We start from the raw sequence: 16,805 nt of genomic DNA on the forward strand, positions 1-16,805 counted from the left end.
GCTGTTTTGGGTAACATCAAAGGGAACAGTACAATGCTTGAATTATATCTTGCTACTGTAACATTTTCAGTGACGCCATAGTCCCACCCCGTAGTAAACAAGGAAACGGAAACTGAGCAGTGGCATTACTGGGAATTGGCCACGGAATGGTAACGGTGTCCAAAACATACTACAGCTAGCCTCTTGTTAATAAGCTTTTTTATTTTCTAGCATTAAGTTTGTGTATATGTATGTATATTGCATGGTATCAGAAGCGGGTAAACAAGCAATACAGTTCATCGATGGCGCAGGCAAGTGGCTACAGTACAGTGGCTGCATTTTTGCATGGCAAAAGGATTTAACATGACAAGCTATTCCTCGCCCCTTTGAGTGGTATGAGTACAAAGACAAACGTTTGAAAACATTGTATTCCTAGAGAAAAGAGACAGAGACACAGGCGGTAGCATGAAGCCACAACTAAAAACTGAAAGCCGTAAGGAGAAATTCAAATCGACTGAAAAGAGTGAAGTGTCGTTATCTTTCCAGGATGAGCTTGCTGCGACAATACACGGTGCATTTGAGGTGGCTTTGGAAATTGCCATTTTGGAAGTTACTAAACTAGTTGGCCAAGCACTTGGCGATGTCCGTGACCAAATGCACGAAACATTGCGGGAGAATAAGTCACTCAAACTTAGGTTACAAACTGCCGAGGAACAGCTTGATACTGTGCGAGGTTCTTTGGACAACGGAGATGGTCAGCCGATGCAGCAGTTCACGTTGACAGTTAGCAAGTCTGCTAAAAGATCACAGAGCCCAGCTAATATCAACAGTGGAATACAGTCTCCCAATGATAATGACCTAAAGATACAAGCCTCTCTTGAAGTTACGGTGGACGAAACCTACGATAATTTAGTTGCGGAAAAGGAGATTAGTAGTGAAGATCACAATGGGTATTTCAGTGAAATTTGTGTGGATGGCCGAGTGTGTTCTCAGGACCTTCATCCTACTTTGAACAGAGATTCAGGCTCACAAAAGGACGCCTTTCAAGGTATATTCATTTAAAGTTACTGATTGTGTGTCTATATTATGTCATATCTACCACATGCTCCTATCCCAAACATTGTATTTATATTCTTTTTAAATCTCACACAGGTGCCAAGGAAGAGACCTCCAGTTTGTGTATACAGGACCAGCCCAGGACAGGAAGCACCAAAGATAAGGGACAAGACACAGCTTTTGTAGACATTTATGACCCCTCTGCAACTGATAATGTGATTCAGAACCATAAGGTGGAGCTGGTTAGGGTCAAGGTAGAAAACAAGGAAGCTGAGAACAGTTCCAGTTTATTAGGTTCTTCTAGCTGCCATTTTGACTCAGTAAGGGAAGCACACTTTTGCCCAGATAGCTTGTCTCTGGTTCAGTCCAAAATGCTGGAGGAGTGGAGACCCGATGCATTGGACATGCGGAGCTCTGACCCACAGAGTCCTGGAACCAGTCATACTCTTTGTAAGTCACTTAGTGTTCTACAAACCTACATTTACAAAATCACCCACAAGATGTCAGTAGTTGTCAACAGATTGAGTATAGTTTAATGATGGTCGATAGTGCTGTACTGTAATAGGAAAGCACGGTAAATATCAAGAGCTTGGTTGTGTATTTATGCAAGTATCTTTTTACCATACTATTTCTCTTACTCTCCACAGCTCACCCTCCTATCGCCCAACAAGATGCTGCAGAACTGAGAGACCCCACAGCCGGCACCCTTCCAGCCTTCTCCACCCAGTTCCCCAGCCTCTTCCAGCCCGAGGAGCCCACTGGCATCCCAGCCCCACCACAGCTGTACGGGGTCCAGCCCAGGACCAGCCCCACATCCACCTCCACCCAGCTCCCCCCCAACGTCCACGTGTGCAAGACCTGCGGCCAGGTGTTCCAGCAGCCCAGCGAGCTTCGCCGGCACTACAGCCAGTGTCAACAGCGGCCGCACCAGCAGCGCTCCAAGCCGCCCCAGCCCAGCTCCTCCATGCGCTCCCGCCGCAAGCTCCAGCTCTACCCCCCCGGGCGCAGCCCCTTCCACTGCACCGTGTGCGCCCGGGACTTCAACCGCATGGAGAACCTGAAGACCCACCTGCGCATCCACACGGGAGAGAGGCCTTACACCTGCTCGGTGTGCGCCATGCCTTTCCGCCACTCGGGGGCGCTCACCAGGCACTTCCGCATCCACACCGGGGAGAAGCCGTATGTGTGCAGCCAGTGTGGGAAGAGGTTCCGGAACTGTGGGGGGCTGAGGTTCCACCAGCGATCTCACGGTGGCGGTGGCGGTGGCGGCGAATGATAGATGAAGCAGGGTTTGGAACATTAAACTCCAGGAAGTTAACACACTGTGGTAGTGTGTTCACTGAAATGTTTGAAAGAAGTGCAGAGTACTGTATACGTTTAAATACCTTACGTTTTACCCAGCGTGATCATGGAAAATATTCTTTTTTTAAATTGTATTTATAACTACAACATATACTTTACATAGGCTACATGTTGGAAAACAGTTGGTTCCATACTAAGTATTAGATCAGTGATCACATGATTGGTTTGTCTTGAGCCATGTTTTAAGTGTTGTTTTAAAAATACTGAAGCTTGTACATTCTCTGATGTGGGTGGAAATTGAGTTCCATTTATCAGCTGCTCTGACTGAAAATGCTGATTGTTCCCAAGCAGTATTTCTCAGTTTAGCTGAGCAGTCACCTCTGCCTGCTACTCTGGTCTCCCTAGCGTTATCCCTGCAGCGTGACGCAAATAGTTTAAGTTTAAGTTTGAGGTGTGAGATTATGAAATAAAATAATTCCAGAATGAAGAGATGAAATTGTTTTGTATTGTACATATAAAAGACACTCCTTGGTAATGATGTTTGCATTGCATCTTTTTGAGACGCTCACCATCAAATGATTTGAAAAAAACTCACATCTTGATATTGTTTTTCGGTCGAGTGTCACAGATGGCACACAGTTATAAGTGCCACCGGGATCATTGACCATCTCCTCTCTCCAGGAGTGTGAGTGTGTGGAAGGGGGGGGGGCTGTAATGTAGCATGGTCTGTTTCCCTACTGAGATGAGGGGGGGGGGGACAACCCCTGCCCCCTAAAACACTCAAACACATGCTCACAATTATACAAATGAGTGGATTTGGTGAACGTATGAAATTAGACACTCACGCCATACTAGTTGATATAATCCATGTCATTATTTTCTATGAATGAGGGGGCATGAACCCACTGGTCAGATTACATTTTACCAGACGCAGAAAGAAAATTAGTATCAACAGTATCACCCCCATAGCTTTCGCAAAGCCGTGTATTTTCAACACCATAGTTCACAAAAAACATTAGTATTTTAACTAAAATGTTATTCGTTCCAGTTATTCATTGTACACTTAAGTGTACCTTGGATGAGGAATACACCAGTGTTGCTGTTATCAATATCCTCATTTGAGTTGAGATAATCACTAGTTTCATCAGCACCTTCACTGGTTTATTCCTAAGACACACAGTCCTTGTCCCCTCACATCCTTTTATTGTGAGGAAAAAATAGTTAGTTGTATGTGTACTTCATGATTAGGCTGCCCGCAATGCTTTGGGGCTATCTTGTTGTTATTATCAGTGACCTATGCACTTTGTAAAGCTCTCTCTTGGAAGTTGCTTTGGATAAAAGCGTCTGCTAAATGTAAATGTAGTTGTTTAATACCCTGCTCCCTGTCCAACCCCCCCGGCTAGTGATTGACATCTATCCGTCATCCCCTGTCCCCTCCCTCAATCCACATGTCATATAACAGCTCCTCTCCTCCCCCAGAGGGGTCACTCTCCTCCACCTGATCCCTCATTCCCAAGACCTTAGGATGGACTGGAGTTCTTACGGTAATAAAACTAACTCTCCATCCAATGTTTCTTTCTTTTTTCTACTCAGTTTCTACTGTACTTTGTCATACTTATCGGAATCCTTATCAGTCTGACGGTTTGTCCGTCCATCTTTTGGTCTGCCTGCCCATTCGTCAACTCACCAGTCTTTTTTTTTATTGTATTCATACCTCTATATTTCACTCCGGGTCTTGGAGGAGCACTGTTTTGGATGCTGCGATTCCGTCTTTCTTTCTTTGTTCTGACTCCTCTGTCTCCCTGCCGGTCCAGAGATGGACCCCCTGGAGGTCCCTCCCCTCACCCCCACCAGTAAGGAGGTCCTGACCCAGGCCGTCAAGGCCACCTTTGCCGGCTTCTCCCTGGAAAGGACCACCATGCACTTCCCTCAAGGTACGGCTCTCCTGGCGTGACTTCACTGTTATTATTCACTGTTCATTTTTCATTTAAACCGGTGATATAAGGGAAGTGATATAAGGGAATGAGGAAGTGAAGAACAGCATGGGTGGTGGTTCAATGTTTTCAACAATGCTTGAAATGCATTTTTTTTTACACGATTTCAGTGCTAAATATAACAATGCTGGTGGAGACAGGATTGAATAATTCAATTGAGTTTGCTGATCACCTCTTTGGTTCAGATCCTAACTTGTGGTCAGAATGGGAGGTGAGCCACTGGCTGGACTGGTGCCAGGCTGAGTTCGGCCTGCAATGCCTGGGCCCAGATTTGAGAGGCATGCCTGGGAGCGAGCTCTGTGCGCTGGATAGAGAGGCCTTCCTAGGTCTGATCTCCGACTGCACAGCCGGGGAGATCCTATGGGAGCACCTGGACACCATGAGAAGAGGTGAGATAAAGCCTCAGTTACCAGTATGGCTCAGTCAGATAGATATGAACCAGCCTTGTAGGTGCCTTCCCTATACATTCTTTACTCTGTTTTTCTCCAGAGTGTGAATATGAATATGGTTCTCCTCTGACTCTCTACACTCTGCCTTCTCACTGCCAGTCTCAGATAAACAGAGGTAACTTTATCTTATCTCTTTGTCTGGTAAACATTTTTTTTTAAATGTTATGCCCAAAACTGAATGACCTGAATGAACAGAATTTCTAACTTTCAGTATCTATCTTGCAATGGAGCGCTGGATTTTAATTGTTTATCTGTAGTAATGAATATGGACAGTACATCTGATGCCCTTGTTGTTTCTTGGTATAGACAGCTACTCAGAGCCCACCGGCAAACAGGACCACCACCCTCACTTTTCCTACGATCCCTCGGACCCCTGTCCCCTCGCCCACATGGAGCCAGCGAGCATGCAGAACCAGGGTGGCTTCCTCCTCACACATGGGGGACCCCACCGCCACCTGTCCCCTGTCACGCTTCTCAGAGAGATTGGTGGGAATTTTTGTATAATATTTATGTTAAAAAGGTGATAGTGTTGGGCTAGACAGGTTTGTTCACCCAACTTACCCATGTGTCTCAATCGTTTTTATTTCAGATTGTGATTCAAGGGTTGAGGCCTTTCATTACGAGGAGGCTGACATCACTGGCTCCCTGGCCTGGACCAGTCCAATCCAGGATTTAGAGCAGGGGGTGGGAGACTGCATGTCTGAGGACCCCTTTTCCTTGCCACACCAACACAGGAGCTTCAAAGAGTTTGTGGGGGACAGGACCGATCTGGGTCAAGCTGTTGTACCAGCCGCCATTTTGGCCGGCTACACAGGTAAGCAATCTTTTAGAACTGGATTCCTCATTGGACTACGTTGAAGATTGACCTAAATTGCATTTGACGCGTGCTGTCAAAGTCAAATTGAAGGTTTACTCATACCTCCCTTATATGTCTCAACAGGAAGTGGCCCCATTCAGCTGTGGCAGTTCCTATTGGAGCTTTTGACCGACCGCAGCTGTCAATCATTTATCAGCTGGACAGGAGATGGATGGGAGTTTAAACTGACAGACCCTGATGAGGTAAGAGAGAGGTGCCTCTCTGTCTCCAGTCTTTACCAACCAATAAAAATAAAACAATGAATAGCAACAATAAGTCATAACTCCTCTATGATTTTTGGTGGGAATATTTTTAGGTTGCACAGCAGTGGGGAAGAAGGAAGAACAAACCTAAGATGAACTACGAGAAGCTAAGCCGTGGCCTGCGCTACTACTATGACAAAAACATTATCCATAAGACCTCAGGTAAACGCTACGTTTACCGTTTTGTCTGCAATCTGGAAGGCCTCCTGGGCTATGAACCCAGGGAGCTACACGCCATGTTGGATATCACTGCAAACAATGACCAGGACTGAGTGATTTCCCTTACAGTATATAGAGCTATACACTATTTGTTTACAAAATCACTTATGGAAAGCTATAAGCCAGTAAAATCTTAGAACACCATATTTTAAACAGTATGATTACAGGCCACATTTATCAGTTAATGAATAAGCTATGGGACTATCTGTTTATAATGTAATTAAGTGTACATATTTGAAACCAAATGACAGTTGTGTATATGTTCTATTTCTTTTGTATTTCTCAGTATTTTTTTAATAGTGAACAACTTCATCCAAAATGTTCCTTAGTGATGATTAGTCTGGCACTTAACATTTTGTTAACAAAATAAAGATTTTACTAAATCTGTCTACAAAGGAAACTTGAATGACTCCAATGCGGCTTGGAAAGATACCAGCTGGTGTTTGTATTAATGGAACCTAATTGATGCCTTTTCTTTTGCTCACCCAATTGCTTCTGCCTCTCAGGCTGATAAGTCAAGGGTGTAGCTCTGTGTGTGTGTGTGTGTGTGTGTGTGTGAGTGTTTGTGTGTGTGTGCATGTGTGTGCGGCCAGGCCGGGACAGATCGAGCAGTCATAACACCAGCGATGTCCCTCATCTTTAAAGCCACTTCTAGCTTGCTTATTGATTGGATTCCGCTTCTAACATCATGGACACCGAATAGACGTAGGGGGTCAAAGACATCTACCCCCCCCCATCCCCCTCCCCCCAGGCGTATGAAAGTCATGCCCAGTATAACAAGCGATGTGAGCACGATCTTTCCCCTCCGCCTAGCCTCTCTCACCCACGCCGCTGCATCCATTAGCCGCATGGCAGGACACCTAGCAGAGAGGAAATGGTGGAACTAATCCCTCTCCCGGAGAGACAGCCTGGCCTCTTCTTTTACGTGGCGTCTCAGCCCTTTCTCCCCCCTCTCTCTCTTGGGCCCCCTCTGTCTTGTGTTTTCATTTTGTTGGGGAGTCATTTCCCAGGCTACAACCCCCCCCTCACATTTATTTAACAAAGCAACCCTGTTGTATTACAGTAGTGTTGGCACGACCAGCTGAGGGCAATGTGGGCTGGTCAGGCCTGGATTCCCAGTAAACGTGGGAGGATGTGGGCCCAGACTGGGCTCTGGAAGACAGAATGTAGATATGGGTTGGTTTGGAATGGGTAGTCTAAATGCATACTGTGGTATGGATTATACTTCCACTCCCCAATAGGATGCATCACAAAATAATATTTTATTTTAAGTAGGTTTTTGCTTTACCCCACACACACTCTACAATAATTCCTCTTCTGTTTGGGCAGTACACCCTTTACCGGTTGAGCGCATCTCCTCAGGTGACTAATTTGCTTTGTAAAAATCACTAAGGTTCATCTTGTATAAGGTCTAGGCATGTTCATTGACAGCAAATGTAGACCTGGTAATAGTTCTGACAGTGGGACATTTGACAAGCTCCCAGCTAAGAAAGCTTCTAGGCAGGTGGTCTGTCTGGGACAAATCCAGTGTTTACAGTTGAAAGGTTTGATGTAAGGCTTCAGTAGACCTAAGCAGCAGACACTTAGTGCACGTCTCTTTGTCTAAAATGTCTGTTTGTAATGACTCAGATGTGGATTACTCATCCAATCATATTCAAAGCAAAGCGCACCAAGATGGTTCATTCAATTATACACTTCAACACATTTGTGTCATCCAAAACGTTCTTTTAGGAGCGCATAATAGAATTGTCGGCACAAAACCTGTATTTGTCTGGGAGGTCTTGAATTTATCCCCTCTGGTGTCCAATGCAGCCAGCTGTGTTCAAACTTGGATCAGCCCTCTCACCTAGTCCCATCCCCAACTGTCACCACATTTGGGACATGTTTGTTGAGACATACATTCACCATGGTGATGACATGCAAGGTGTCAACATCATATCCACACAGAGGCTGTGGGTTTCCCCACTTCCCCACAGGTCTGAGGCACAGACCCAATAAGGCTATTTGATTATTTGCTTGTAGTTGTATGAGCAAATCAGTATCTCCCTCTGGTGGACAATATTATAATTACAATTTAGTCATCTACTTCCACTGTCTCACACTAGCAGACCATATGTGCTAGGCTTCTCCAGTCTCTGTCCTGGTTATAAATAAAACATTGAACCAACTGTTCCGATTAAAAAATATGTATTACCTGTCAGGGTGTTGGTTTCTGATGTCTGTTTGGTGGTATTCTCTTCATTGGCATGGCTTCTGCCTTCCTAGTTTCCCATTCTTACTGGTTACAAGTGATCACATCACTGACTTTAATACATTTTCAGCTTCTTTTGAATTAAAATATGTAGCACATTTGTGAGACAACTCTGTACAGTACTGACAGATAAATCCAGGAAGTACACTTACTGACACTGTCACATCTCACTGACACTGCAAGTAAATCGTTTGATGTCACAGTTCAATCAACCGACCACCCAATCAAAAGTTTGCCAGGTAATGTTTATTGTCAGCAATTTTTTCATTATCGTCATTTATGTATCATTGATGTTAACGCACCTATTTTAGTGAGTCAGCTGCTTTTACATATACATAGTAAGGCATTTGAATGTCAACGTCATAAAAAGGAAGAGCCACTGGTTCCATGACAATTTTACTCATCCGGCTCTTATAGTCTTTACCAGTATAAAGCCAGTATTTACTGTAAACGGTATACTGTATTCTCTATTCCCTGCCTGCATGTGTCTTCATCACGGTGCTTTCTGTTTCTCCCATTGTTCTGGTGTCAGTGTCTTCTGCTCGAAGGCGTGGATCTCTTTTAGCTCTTCAGCCAGACATGTATTCACCAACCTGGAGCACAAAGTAAGGTTTTATCACGCCGTTTGATTTCTCTTCACAGCCCCTTTTTAAAATTCCACTGTTTAACCACACGGGGTGTTTCCTTACCTGTGTCTCTGCAACAGAGGTTTACCTTCAAATTGAGGAGAAACTATAAGGACTTTAAAGCTGGCCGCACATCTATTGGGGGAAGTGTCCTCAACGTCCTAAGGGAAGCAAATAGATAGAGCAATGTGGTGCTAACTAAGTCAACTACGCAACCAATACATTATCAGGAACATTTCAAAGTGGTGTCATTTCTGCATTGTCATGGTTCCAGAGAAGCAAATGAAAATAGTTGACTGGTGTATATGCTTGCCAATATGTTAGTAGATGCTAGCTGTATGTGTGTTGATTTCTGGGTAGGTATACTGAACACAACGTGCTCAGCAGATATCCGTGTACTGTACATACCACATGCACAGCACCGATCTCCTTGATTAGCTTATCACGAATGTGATCTGAAGTTATAGCCATTATTTCTCAAGCTAAAAGAAACACAGTTAATGTGACGTTAATATAGGATAACTAGGCAGATGAAGGTCCAGGGAGTACCGCACTACCGCTGTTTAGTGTTTAATAAATAGGCGGGATAACGTTTTCAGGAACGTGTATCACACCCAATTGGAACTACAGATTCGTGAATAAAGGAGAGGGTGATGTTTGTAAACCAATGAGATTTAGTCTTTTAGTGGCGAATCAAATGCGAGCTTTTGGGGTCCTTGTTGTGTAAGATGATCAAATATAATGCCTAAACAATACGTGGCAAGAAGAATAATACAGTTTCTCACAATGTAACCTATCACATAAATATTTAATATAATCTGTTTAAAATATAATAAATGAACATGTAACATTGCTATAATTTTACGAATCATGTATTTTTTGTGCGTACTTCATAAGGCAAACAGTTAAACTACTCAAACACAAATGAATGTTTTCTTCACCCGAGAAGCAATAATTTAGCTGAAAGTAGTCCATTCTTATTAGTATTGTTAGGTGTTTGTTTCTTTATACAGTGCATGATGGTTGAGTATTGATGTTCATGTAAAATGGTAGTGGAGGTGGAAAGCTTTTTTGGGGTGTACATGCTGTATTGCACAAACCCCAAATTCAAGGGTCGCATCTACATTGGGTTTACTGTAAACCCAGAGCGACGAATAGGACAACATAATGCTGGGAGGCACCGTGGAGGAGCAAAGAAGACCAGCGGAAGGGGACCATGGTAACGTCTAGAAAACCCTCATTGGTTTCCCGCAAGCACGGGATAAAATAATGGTGTGCTAACTTATCCAGCCATTTTAGTGAGTACCTTTCCTTATTCTGTACTTAGGGAGATGGTTCTCATCATACACGGCTTCCCATCGGACATAGCAGCGTTAAGGGTATGTCGATGTTGTCCTGGTGTCCCATATGGAATAGTCCTCATGATCATAGTTCAGTATAAAATTCCAATATGAATTACCCACTGGTTGTATTAGCGTGGACCAACATGTCTGTGTTTCACTGATTATCCTCCCTCTCCTTGCCTCCCCCATCAGTTTGAGTGGGCATGGCAACACCCCCACTTCTCTCGCCGCCTCTCCCATGTTTCTCGGCGGTCCAGGAAGGAGTCCAGCCTGCAGTTCCACTGGCGTGTTGTCTCCAACATGCTCCGGGTGGCCCCGTGGTGCCGCCTTCCCCTGACCGCCCGCTGGCTCAAACAGGAGTACAGGATGGACTTCGAACCGGGCCTCCAGCCACCCCTACACATCCCAGTGGCCTTCGGTAGTGTGCGGGCTAAGAAAAGCCAACAGCAGCAAGCCCATCAACCTGCGGAGGAGGAGGCAGGAAGATGCCTGCTGTGTCGAAGCTGTGTCAAGGTGAGGTCTCTGTCTCAGTTGAAAAGCCGTTTAGCCTATGCCACCTGTAGAACTTATATTTATTTATGAGTCTTGTATGAACTTTCCTTGCGTACTAGACAATGGGAAATAACTGTTTGATTGACTAAAAGTGTGAACTATCCCTGCCTTTTCAGTCTGCAGATAAGCTGAGCTGCTTCAACCCGACGTGTCGGACAACTTATCACCTGATTTGTCTCGCCAAGCATTTCCTGAAGTCGGAGCCCACTCACATGCTTCCTGTTGAAGGGGAATGTCCAGGTTGCCATCATTCCATACTATGGGGAAACTTGATTCGGCACAAGATTGGTTGCTATGGAGACCTAGAGGAGATCCCTTTATCCTCATCCCAGGTAAGGTTGTGTTTAGGAGGATTATTCTGTGCAAACATTTTAGCACCAGAATTACAGGGTTGAGTTACATTTACATTTAGTCATTTAGCAGACGCTCTTATCCAGAGCGACTTACAGTAAGTACAGGGACATTCACCCCGAGGCAAGTAGGGTGAAGTGCCTTGCCCAAGGACACAACATAATTTTGCACGGCCGGGAATCGAACTGGCAACCTTCTGATTACTAGCCCGATTCCCTCACCGCTCAGCCACCTGACTCCCCTATGTTATCTACCTTTTGTCCACAGAGCCACTGGGCAGATGGACTGCAGGTCTGCAATGAGCTGAACCCAGTTCCTTTGCACTGATAGAGGCACTCAGAAGTTAAGTATCATAGGGCTGCCTTTTTAATGTATTTAATGATGGGTAATGTCAATTTCCAAAATACTGTTTATGCATTATTTTTTTTACATCAACTCTCATTCTCATATTTCTCATTCAGTAAACTGAATGTTTCAGGTCTGCTTCTAATAAATGTGTGAATTATATGTACTGTGTTAAATAATGTATTTCCTCTATTTATGTGTAAAACAAATCAATATTTCCCTTTAAACTTTGAATTATATTGCATTGAAAGACTTAAAACTGTTCAAATGAAAATGACTACAAACATTTGTATGTATTTTTATGTAATAAACAAACATTCAGTTAAAATAGGAGCCAGCTTGTTTGTGTGACATGTCATATCCGTGCTTTATAATGGATATAATATTGGTATAGGTCGTCAGCAGTGGCCGGGTTTCCCAGATTCGTTAAAAAGCTCTTAACGAACCTGGGAAACCCGGCCAATGTGAGTACATGCTGGTTAGCTGGCTCCAGGTGTAAGTTGATTAATTTCTCATCGCAGAGTGGAAGGGGCTTGGACCGTGATCACAGGCTGAAACAGAAAAACCAAACTCAGAATCAAGGTAAGCTTTAATTCTTGCATCTATTTGTTCACATCTAATTGTTGTTATTGTGGTATTTATTATTTTACAGTTTATTTTCTGTTTCATGCTGTCTGTCTCTAAAGTATTCCAGACACAGTCCAGTCCACTCACCATCCTGGATGTGGGTGAGCAGCAGTTGATAACCTTGCAGCAGTAGGCAGCCAGGGTGACAGAGATGGCCACAGAGACAGCCTGGATCAGGAGATTCTCAGCAGTATAATGTGCGTGTGTCGTCTGTCAATTGAATTAAAAAGTTGGGGAACTATTTTAACCCCCCTCAACGACTCAAACACACACATTCAGATTGTGATGATTTTTGTTTAACCTACTTGATTCTATGCCTTGGTTGTTGATACTTTCACAGAATTGTAGGCTATTACATCTTTAAAATACTGTATTCCTACCATTGTACCATTGGTACATCAGAATACATTCTCTATGTAGAGTTAATGCACTTTCCGAAACAAGTGTGAGCTTGACTCACTGACAGCATCATGCAGTTATCATGTTCGACTCCTGTACTGTTGTCATTCCATGACATCCAGCAAGTTTCACTGAAGTTGGACGCCAGCCCTAAGTCAGCTCCTTCCATGAGCAAATTCAATATAGAGACCACACAGGCCACCACCTGCATCCCCAAACAGGCCTTCAGCTGAGGATCAGAGCAAAGAAGTCATGAAGCAGGAGGCACCAGAAATCAAATTAGTTTTAGTATTTAATATTTCTTATTCATATGTTTCTTATAGAGCAGGGGACAGGGGATCATGGCGTTTCACAATAAAATTGCTATTTTTTAGACTGAAAGTTTTTTCCTACCAACTCTGAAAATGTATGATGTAGCTTATTAACTCAAAAAGATGTGTTTGAGCTGGAAAACACAGGAAACATTCAGAGTCATAAGATCAGAGACTTGTTGTTATCATGTAACAATCAGACTTACAGTGGGAAGATGGAGATTCTGAGCCGCCAAGGCCAGAGAACCAGCGACCACCCCCTAAAGAGTTTAAATCACATTCTGAAAGTTAATCATCGCTTTCAAGAGAAAGTCACAATATGCAAATCTACACATAAGGTACACTAGACACAATCATTTAGCCTAAATACAGGGGTGTTATTGCACTCACCAACACAGATCCAATCAGATAAATGACGATCAGCTCAAGCGAGAGATACAATCCAAAGACATAGAATACTGCGCAAGTGAAGATCTTTAACACACTGAAAGTAATTTGGGTCACCTGAAAAGAGATTCAGATGTCAAAGGCTTGATGCATTACGTCATTCATGGCCGCGCTATTCAGTGTTACACTTACCCCTAATGCTTTAGGTTCTGACTCCAAGTATTTCAGTTTTCGATGTGGGTCCGTCTGAAACGTGACTGAAACCAGGGGACCCTGCCCGGCTGCAGGAGTGATGTTCTGGGGTTGACTGGTCTCGGACTCCTCGCAAACACCTTTGTCTGTAATGTAGATCTAGAGGTTATTTATCAATTTTTGACTTATTTGATTTCAACGACCCTACGGCTGGCTCATTGTATCTGAGCTACAACGCTATGCACCCATTCGCGTTGAGGCTTATTTTGGACTGCGTAAACAAGTGTAAAAATCGGTAGGCTATGCTACACTGTAAAACTTTTGTTTCTGAAGCCTTTACGTTCTTGTTTCAGTAGCACTCAAACATTGTGTTAGAAGACTTTAGCTTACCTTCCATGTCTGTATTTACCCTGGTGATGGGTGTGGGTCCAAAGATTCGGGAGACTATTTCAACAACCTAATAGGCTAAACTATTTTTGGGGTTCCTATTACATCCGGCCCAGTGTTTCAATTCCACGTTAACTCTTGAGGTTACAGCCCAGTCCAACATGCATTAACTACGCTAAGACTAAGAACAATGTACATTTCTGAGATTTGTGGTAATAGTCTCATACACAAACATCAGGTTTTTATTTGATTGTCATTGGCTACGTGTAACTATATTAAGATGACTGTAAATCAAAGTAGGCTACAGGGCGAATGTCTATCTATGCATAATATAAAGATGGTGGTCAGCAAATTTTTGGTTTATAGAATCGTGAAACTACACAAGAACCATCTTATTTATTTTGTCTAGAGGGTTTCTCCCATTTAACAAGCAGGAAATGAAATGACCATAGGTTTATTGTAATATACAGTAATACACACATCCAAATATATAAAATGCAAGCTGGTTTAAGTATACCATGTGTCAAATCTTTAGCAGGCATAAATTATTTTCATAATTAGTATTGGTAGTGCAGACGGTGACAGATTATGTTTTCTTTTGCCCGTTGGTTGGCTTTATTGGTTTGATTCATTCCTATTGCTGTGTGGGAGGGGCTTGGACAGTGATCACCGGCTGAAATAAAGAAATCATAGACTCAGAAACAAAGTAATAATGCATCAAGTTATTTTCTAGGTTGCAGTGGAAGTGAAGAGGAACAAGTTTGAAAATCCATATCTAAATGAATAGGCTTTCATGTTTCTTCATTAAGGGTTCTGAGCCCAGTCCCTTAACACTATGGACGTCGTACAACTATCGTGTGGGGTTTAGTAGTTCTACCAATTCACATGAGAGACTAAATGAAAAAGATGAGATGTGTGCACAATGTCTGCCTTTAAACCGCACAGTCCAGTCCACTCACCATCCTGGATGTGGGTGAGCAGCAGTTGATAACCTTGCAGCAGTAGGCAGCCAGGGTGACAGAGATGGCCACAGAGACAGTCTGGATCAGGAAATGCTCAACAGTATAATGTCTATATGCCGTCTGTCAATTGAAATAAAAAGTTGGGGAACTATTTTAATCCCCTTCAACGACACACACACACAAATTAAGATTGGATGATTAGTGTGTAACCTACTTGTTTCTATGCCTTGGTTGTTGATACTTTCACAAAATTGTATTACATTTTTAAAATACTGTAGGCCTATTCCTACCATTGTACCATTGGTACATCTGAATACATTTTCTATGTAGAGTTAATGCACTTTCCGAAACAAGTGTGAACTGGACTCACTGACAACATTATGCAGTTATCATGCTGGACTCCTGTATCATTGTAATGCAATGACATCCAGCACGTGTGACTGAAGCGGTTGTCCAGCCCTTTAATTACATCCACGAGCAAATTCAATATAGAGACCACACAGGCTACCACCTGCATCCCCAGACAGGCCTTCAGCTGAGGATCAGAGGATCAGAAGTCATGAAGCAGGAAGCACCAGAAATCAAATTAGTTCACTGTATTTAATATTTCTTATTCATATGTTTCTTATAGAGCAGGGGACAGGGGATCATGGAGTTACACATTAAAATGGCTATTTTTAAGACTGCACGTTTTTTCCTACCAAATCTGAAAATGTATGACGTATGTAGCTTATTAACTCAAAAAGATGTGTTTGAGCGGCACAGGAAACATTCGGTAGAAATAAGATCAGAGACTTGTTGTTATCATGTAGCAATCCGACTTACAGTGGGAAGATGGAGATTCTGAGCCGCCAAGGCCAGAGAACCAGCAACCATCACCTACAGAGTTTAAATAACATTCCGAAAGTTAATCAACGCTTTCAAGAGAAAGTCGCAATATGCATATCTACACATAGGTAGCCTAGACCCAAAGATTTAGCATAAATACATGGGTGATATCGCACTCACCAACACATATCCAATGATTCTTATGACCACAAGGTCAATCGGCAAACCGAATCCATAGTGTGTGTATGCGAAGATCTTAAACACACTGAAGGTAATTTGGGTCACCTGAAAAGGGATTCAAATGTCACAGGATTGATGCACTACGTCATTCATGCCCACGCTATTCTGTATTACACTTACCCCTAATGCTTTAGGTTCTGACTCCAAGTATTTCAGTTTTCGGTGTGGGTCCGTTTGAAACGTGACTGAAACCAGGGGACCCTGCTCTGCTTCAGGAGTGATGTTCTGGGGTTTACTGGTCTCGGTATCCTCGCAAACACCTTTGTCTGTAATGTAGATCTAGAGGTTATTTCTCAATCTTTGACTTGATTGATTTCAACGACCCTACGGCTGGTTCACATTGTATCTGAGCTGTAAAGTCACACCCATTCGCGTTGAGCCTCATTTTGGATTGCACAAATATGTACAAATCGGTATACCAACACTGAAAAACTTTTGTTTCCGAAGCCTTTACCTTTTTGTTTTATTAGCATTCAAAAATTGCATTCTAATTCTGTATCCTACCTTCCATGTTTGTATTTACCCTGGTGATGGGTGTGGGTGGCAAGATTCGGGAGACTATTTCAACAACCTAATAGGCAAAACAATTTTTGGGGATCATATTACACCCGGTCCAATGCCACGTTAACTCTTGAGGTTACAGCCCAGTCCAACATGCATTAACTACGCTAAGACTAAGAACAATGTACATTTCTGAGATTTGTGGTAATAGTCTCATGTAGCCTACAAACATCTGGTTTTTATTTGACTGCTATTGGCTACGTGAAACTATATAACATTTACTGTAAATTGAAATACTTGGGAAATGCCTATCTTTACTCATGATATAAAGATGGTGGTCAGCATACTTTTCTTATATAGAACCGTGAAACTACACAAGAACCAT

At 43.0% G+C, this 16,805-nt stretch overlaps 6 protein-coding genes across 8 annotated transcripts; 3 read left to right on the forward strand and 3 right to left on the reverse strand.

Annotated features, from left to right (window-relative positions):
• The first annotated feature begins 105 nt into the window (after positions 1–105).
• LOC124487019 (zinc finger protein 382-like) lies at positions 106–2,872 on the forward strand. Its single transcript, XM_047049001.1, has 3 exons — positions 106–1,027; positions 1,132–1,485; positions 1,683–2,872. Exons 1-3 carry the CDS (start codon positions 445–447, stop codon positions 2,309–2,311), a joined length of 1,566 nt encoding a protein of 521 aa, XP_046904957.1. The 5' UTR covers positions 106–444; the 3' UTR covers positions 2,312–2,872.
• A 1,281-nt stretch (positions 2,873–4,153) lies between these two features.
• LOC124486905 (protein C-ets-1-like) lies at positions 4,154–6,302 on the forward strand. Its single transcript, XM_047048784.1, has 7 exons — positions 4,154–4,271; positions 4,517–4,720; positions 4,821–4,895; positions 5,087–5,266; positions 5,370–5,594; positions 5,721–5,839; positions 5,953–6,302. The coding sequence occupies exons 1-7, from the start codon at positions 4,154–4,156 to the stop codon at positions 6,169–6,171; spliced, it is 1,140 nt and encodes a 379-aa protein (XP_046904740.1). The 3' UTR covers positions 6,172–6,302.
• A 2,293-nt stretch (positions 6,303–8,595) lies between these two features.
• On the reverse strand, positions 8,596–9,597 carry zgc:112271 (uncharacterized protein LOC553698 homolog). The gene is made up of 3 exons (XM_047049100.1): positions 9,404–9,597; positions 9,059–9,156; positions 8,596–8,962 (listed from the first exon to the last, which is right to left on the reverse strand). The coding sequence occupies exons 1-3, from the start codon at positions 9,464–9,466 to the stop codon at positions 8,863–8,865; spliced, it is 261 nt and encodes an 86-aa protein (XP_046905056.1). The 5' UTR covers positions 9,467–9,597; the 3' UTR covers positions 8,596–8,862.
• Positions 9,598–9,895: 298 nt separating this feature from the next.
• On the forward strand, positions 9,896–12,483 carry slx1b (SLX1 homolog B, structure-specific endonuclease subunit). The gene is made up of 6 exons (XM_047049191.1): positions 9,896–10,214; positions 10,323–10,374; positions 10,531–10,851; positions 11,007–11,222; positions 11,509–12,168; positions 12,273–12,483. The coding sequence occupies exons 1-5, from the start codon at positions 10,042–10,044 to the stop codon at positions 11,566–11,568; spliced, it is 822 nt and encodes a 273-aa protein (XP_046905147.1). The 5' UTR covers positions 9,896–10,041; the 3' UTR covers positions 11,569–12,168; positions 12,273–12,483.
• LOC124487125 lies at positions 11,601–14,095 on the reverse strand. 2 transcript variants are annotated; one of them, XM_047049194.1, is made up of 7 exons: positions 13,893–14,089; positions 13,503–13,648; positions 13,314–13,427; positions 13,130–13,183; positions 12,674–12,841; positions 12,301–12,423; positions 11,601–12,137 (listed from the first exon to the last, which is right to left on the reverse strand). In XM_047049194.1, exons 1-7 carry the CDS (start codon positions 13,897–13,899, stop codon positions 12,099–12,101), a joined length of 651 nt encoding a protein of 216 aa, XP_046905150.1. In that variant the 5' UTR covers positions 13,900–14,089; the 3' UTR covers positions 11,601–12,098. The 2 variants fall into 2 exon arrangements, with proteins under 2 accessions (XP_046905150.1, XP_046905151.1); XM_047049195.1 differs by lacking the exon at positions 13,314–13,427 and having other exon boundaries at positions 13,893–14,095.
• Positions 14,096–14,327: 232 nt separating this feature from the next.
• Positions 14,328–16,531, reverse strand: LOC124487124. Of its 2 annotated transcripts, none has more exons than XM_047049193.1 (7): positions 16,424–16,531; positions 16,040–16,185; positions 15,860–15,964; positions 15,677–15,730; positions 15,222–15,386; positions 14,849–14,971; positions 14,328–14,562 (listed from the first exon to the last, which is right to left on the reverse strand). In XM_047049193.1, the coding sequence occupies exons 1-7, from the start codon at positions 16,428–16,430 to the stop codon at positions 14,524–14,526; spliced, it is 639 nt and encodes a 212-aa protein (XP_046905149.1). In that variant the 5' UTR covers positions 16,431–16,531; the 3' UTR covers positions 14,328–14,523. The 2 variants fall into 2 exon arrangements, with proteins under 2 accessions (XP_046905149.1, XP_046905148.1); XM_047049192.1 differs by having other exon boundaries at positions 16,374–16,475.
• Positions 16,532–16,805: the final 274 nt, after the last annotated feature.

This window comes from Hypomesus transpacificus, chromosome 25, assembly GCF_021917145.1.
Source record: "Hypomesus transpacificus isolate Combined female chromosome 25, fHypTra1, whole genome shotgun sequence".
NCBI lineage: Eukaryota > Metazoa > Chordata > Actinopteri > Osmeriformes > Osmeridae > Hypomesus > Hypomesus transpacificus.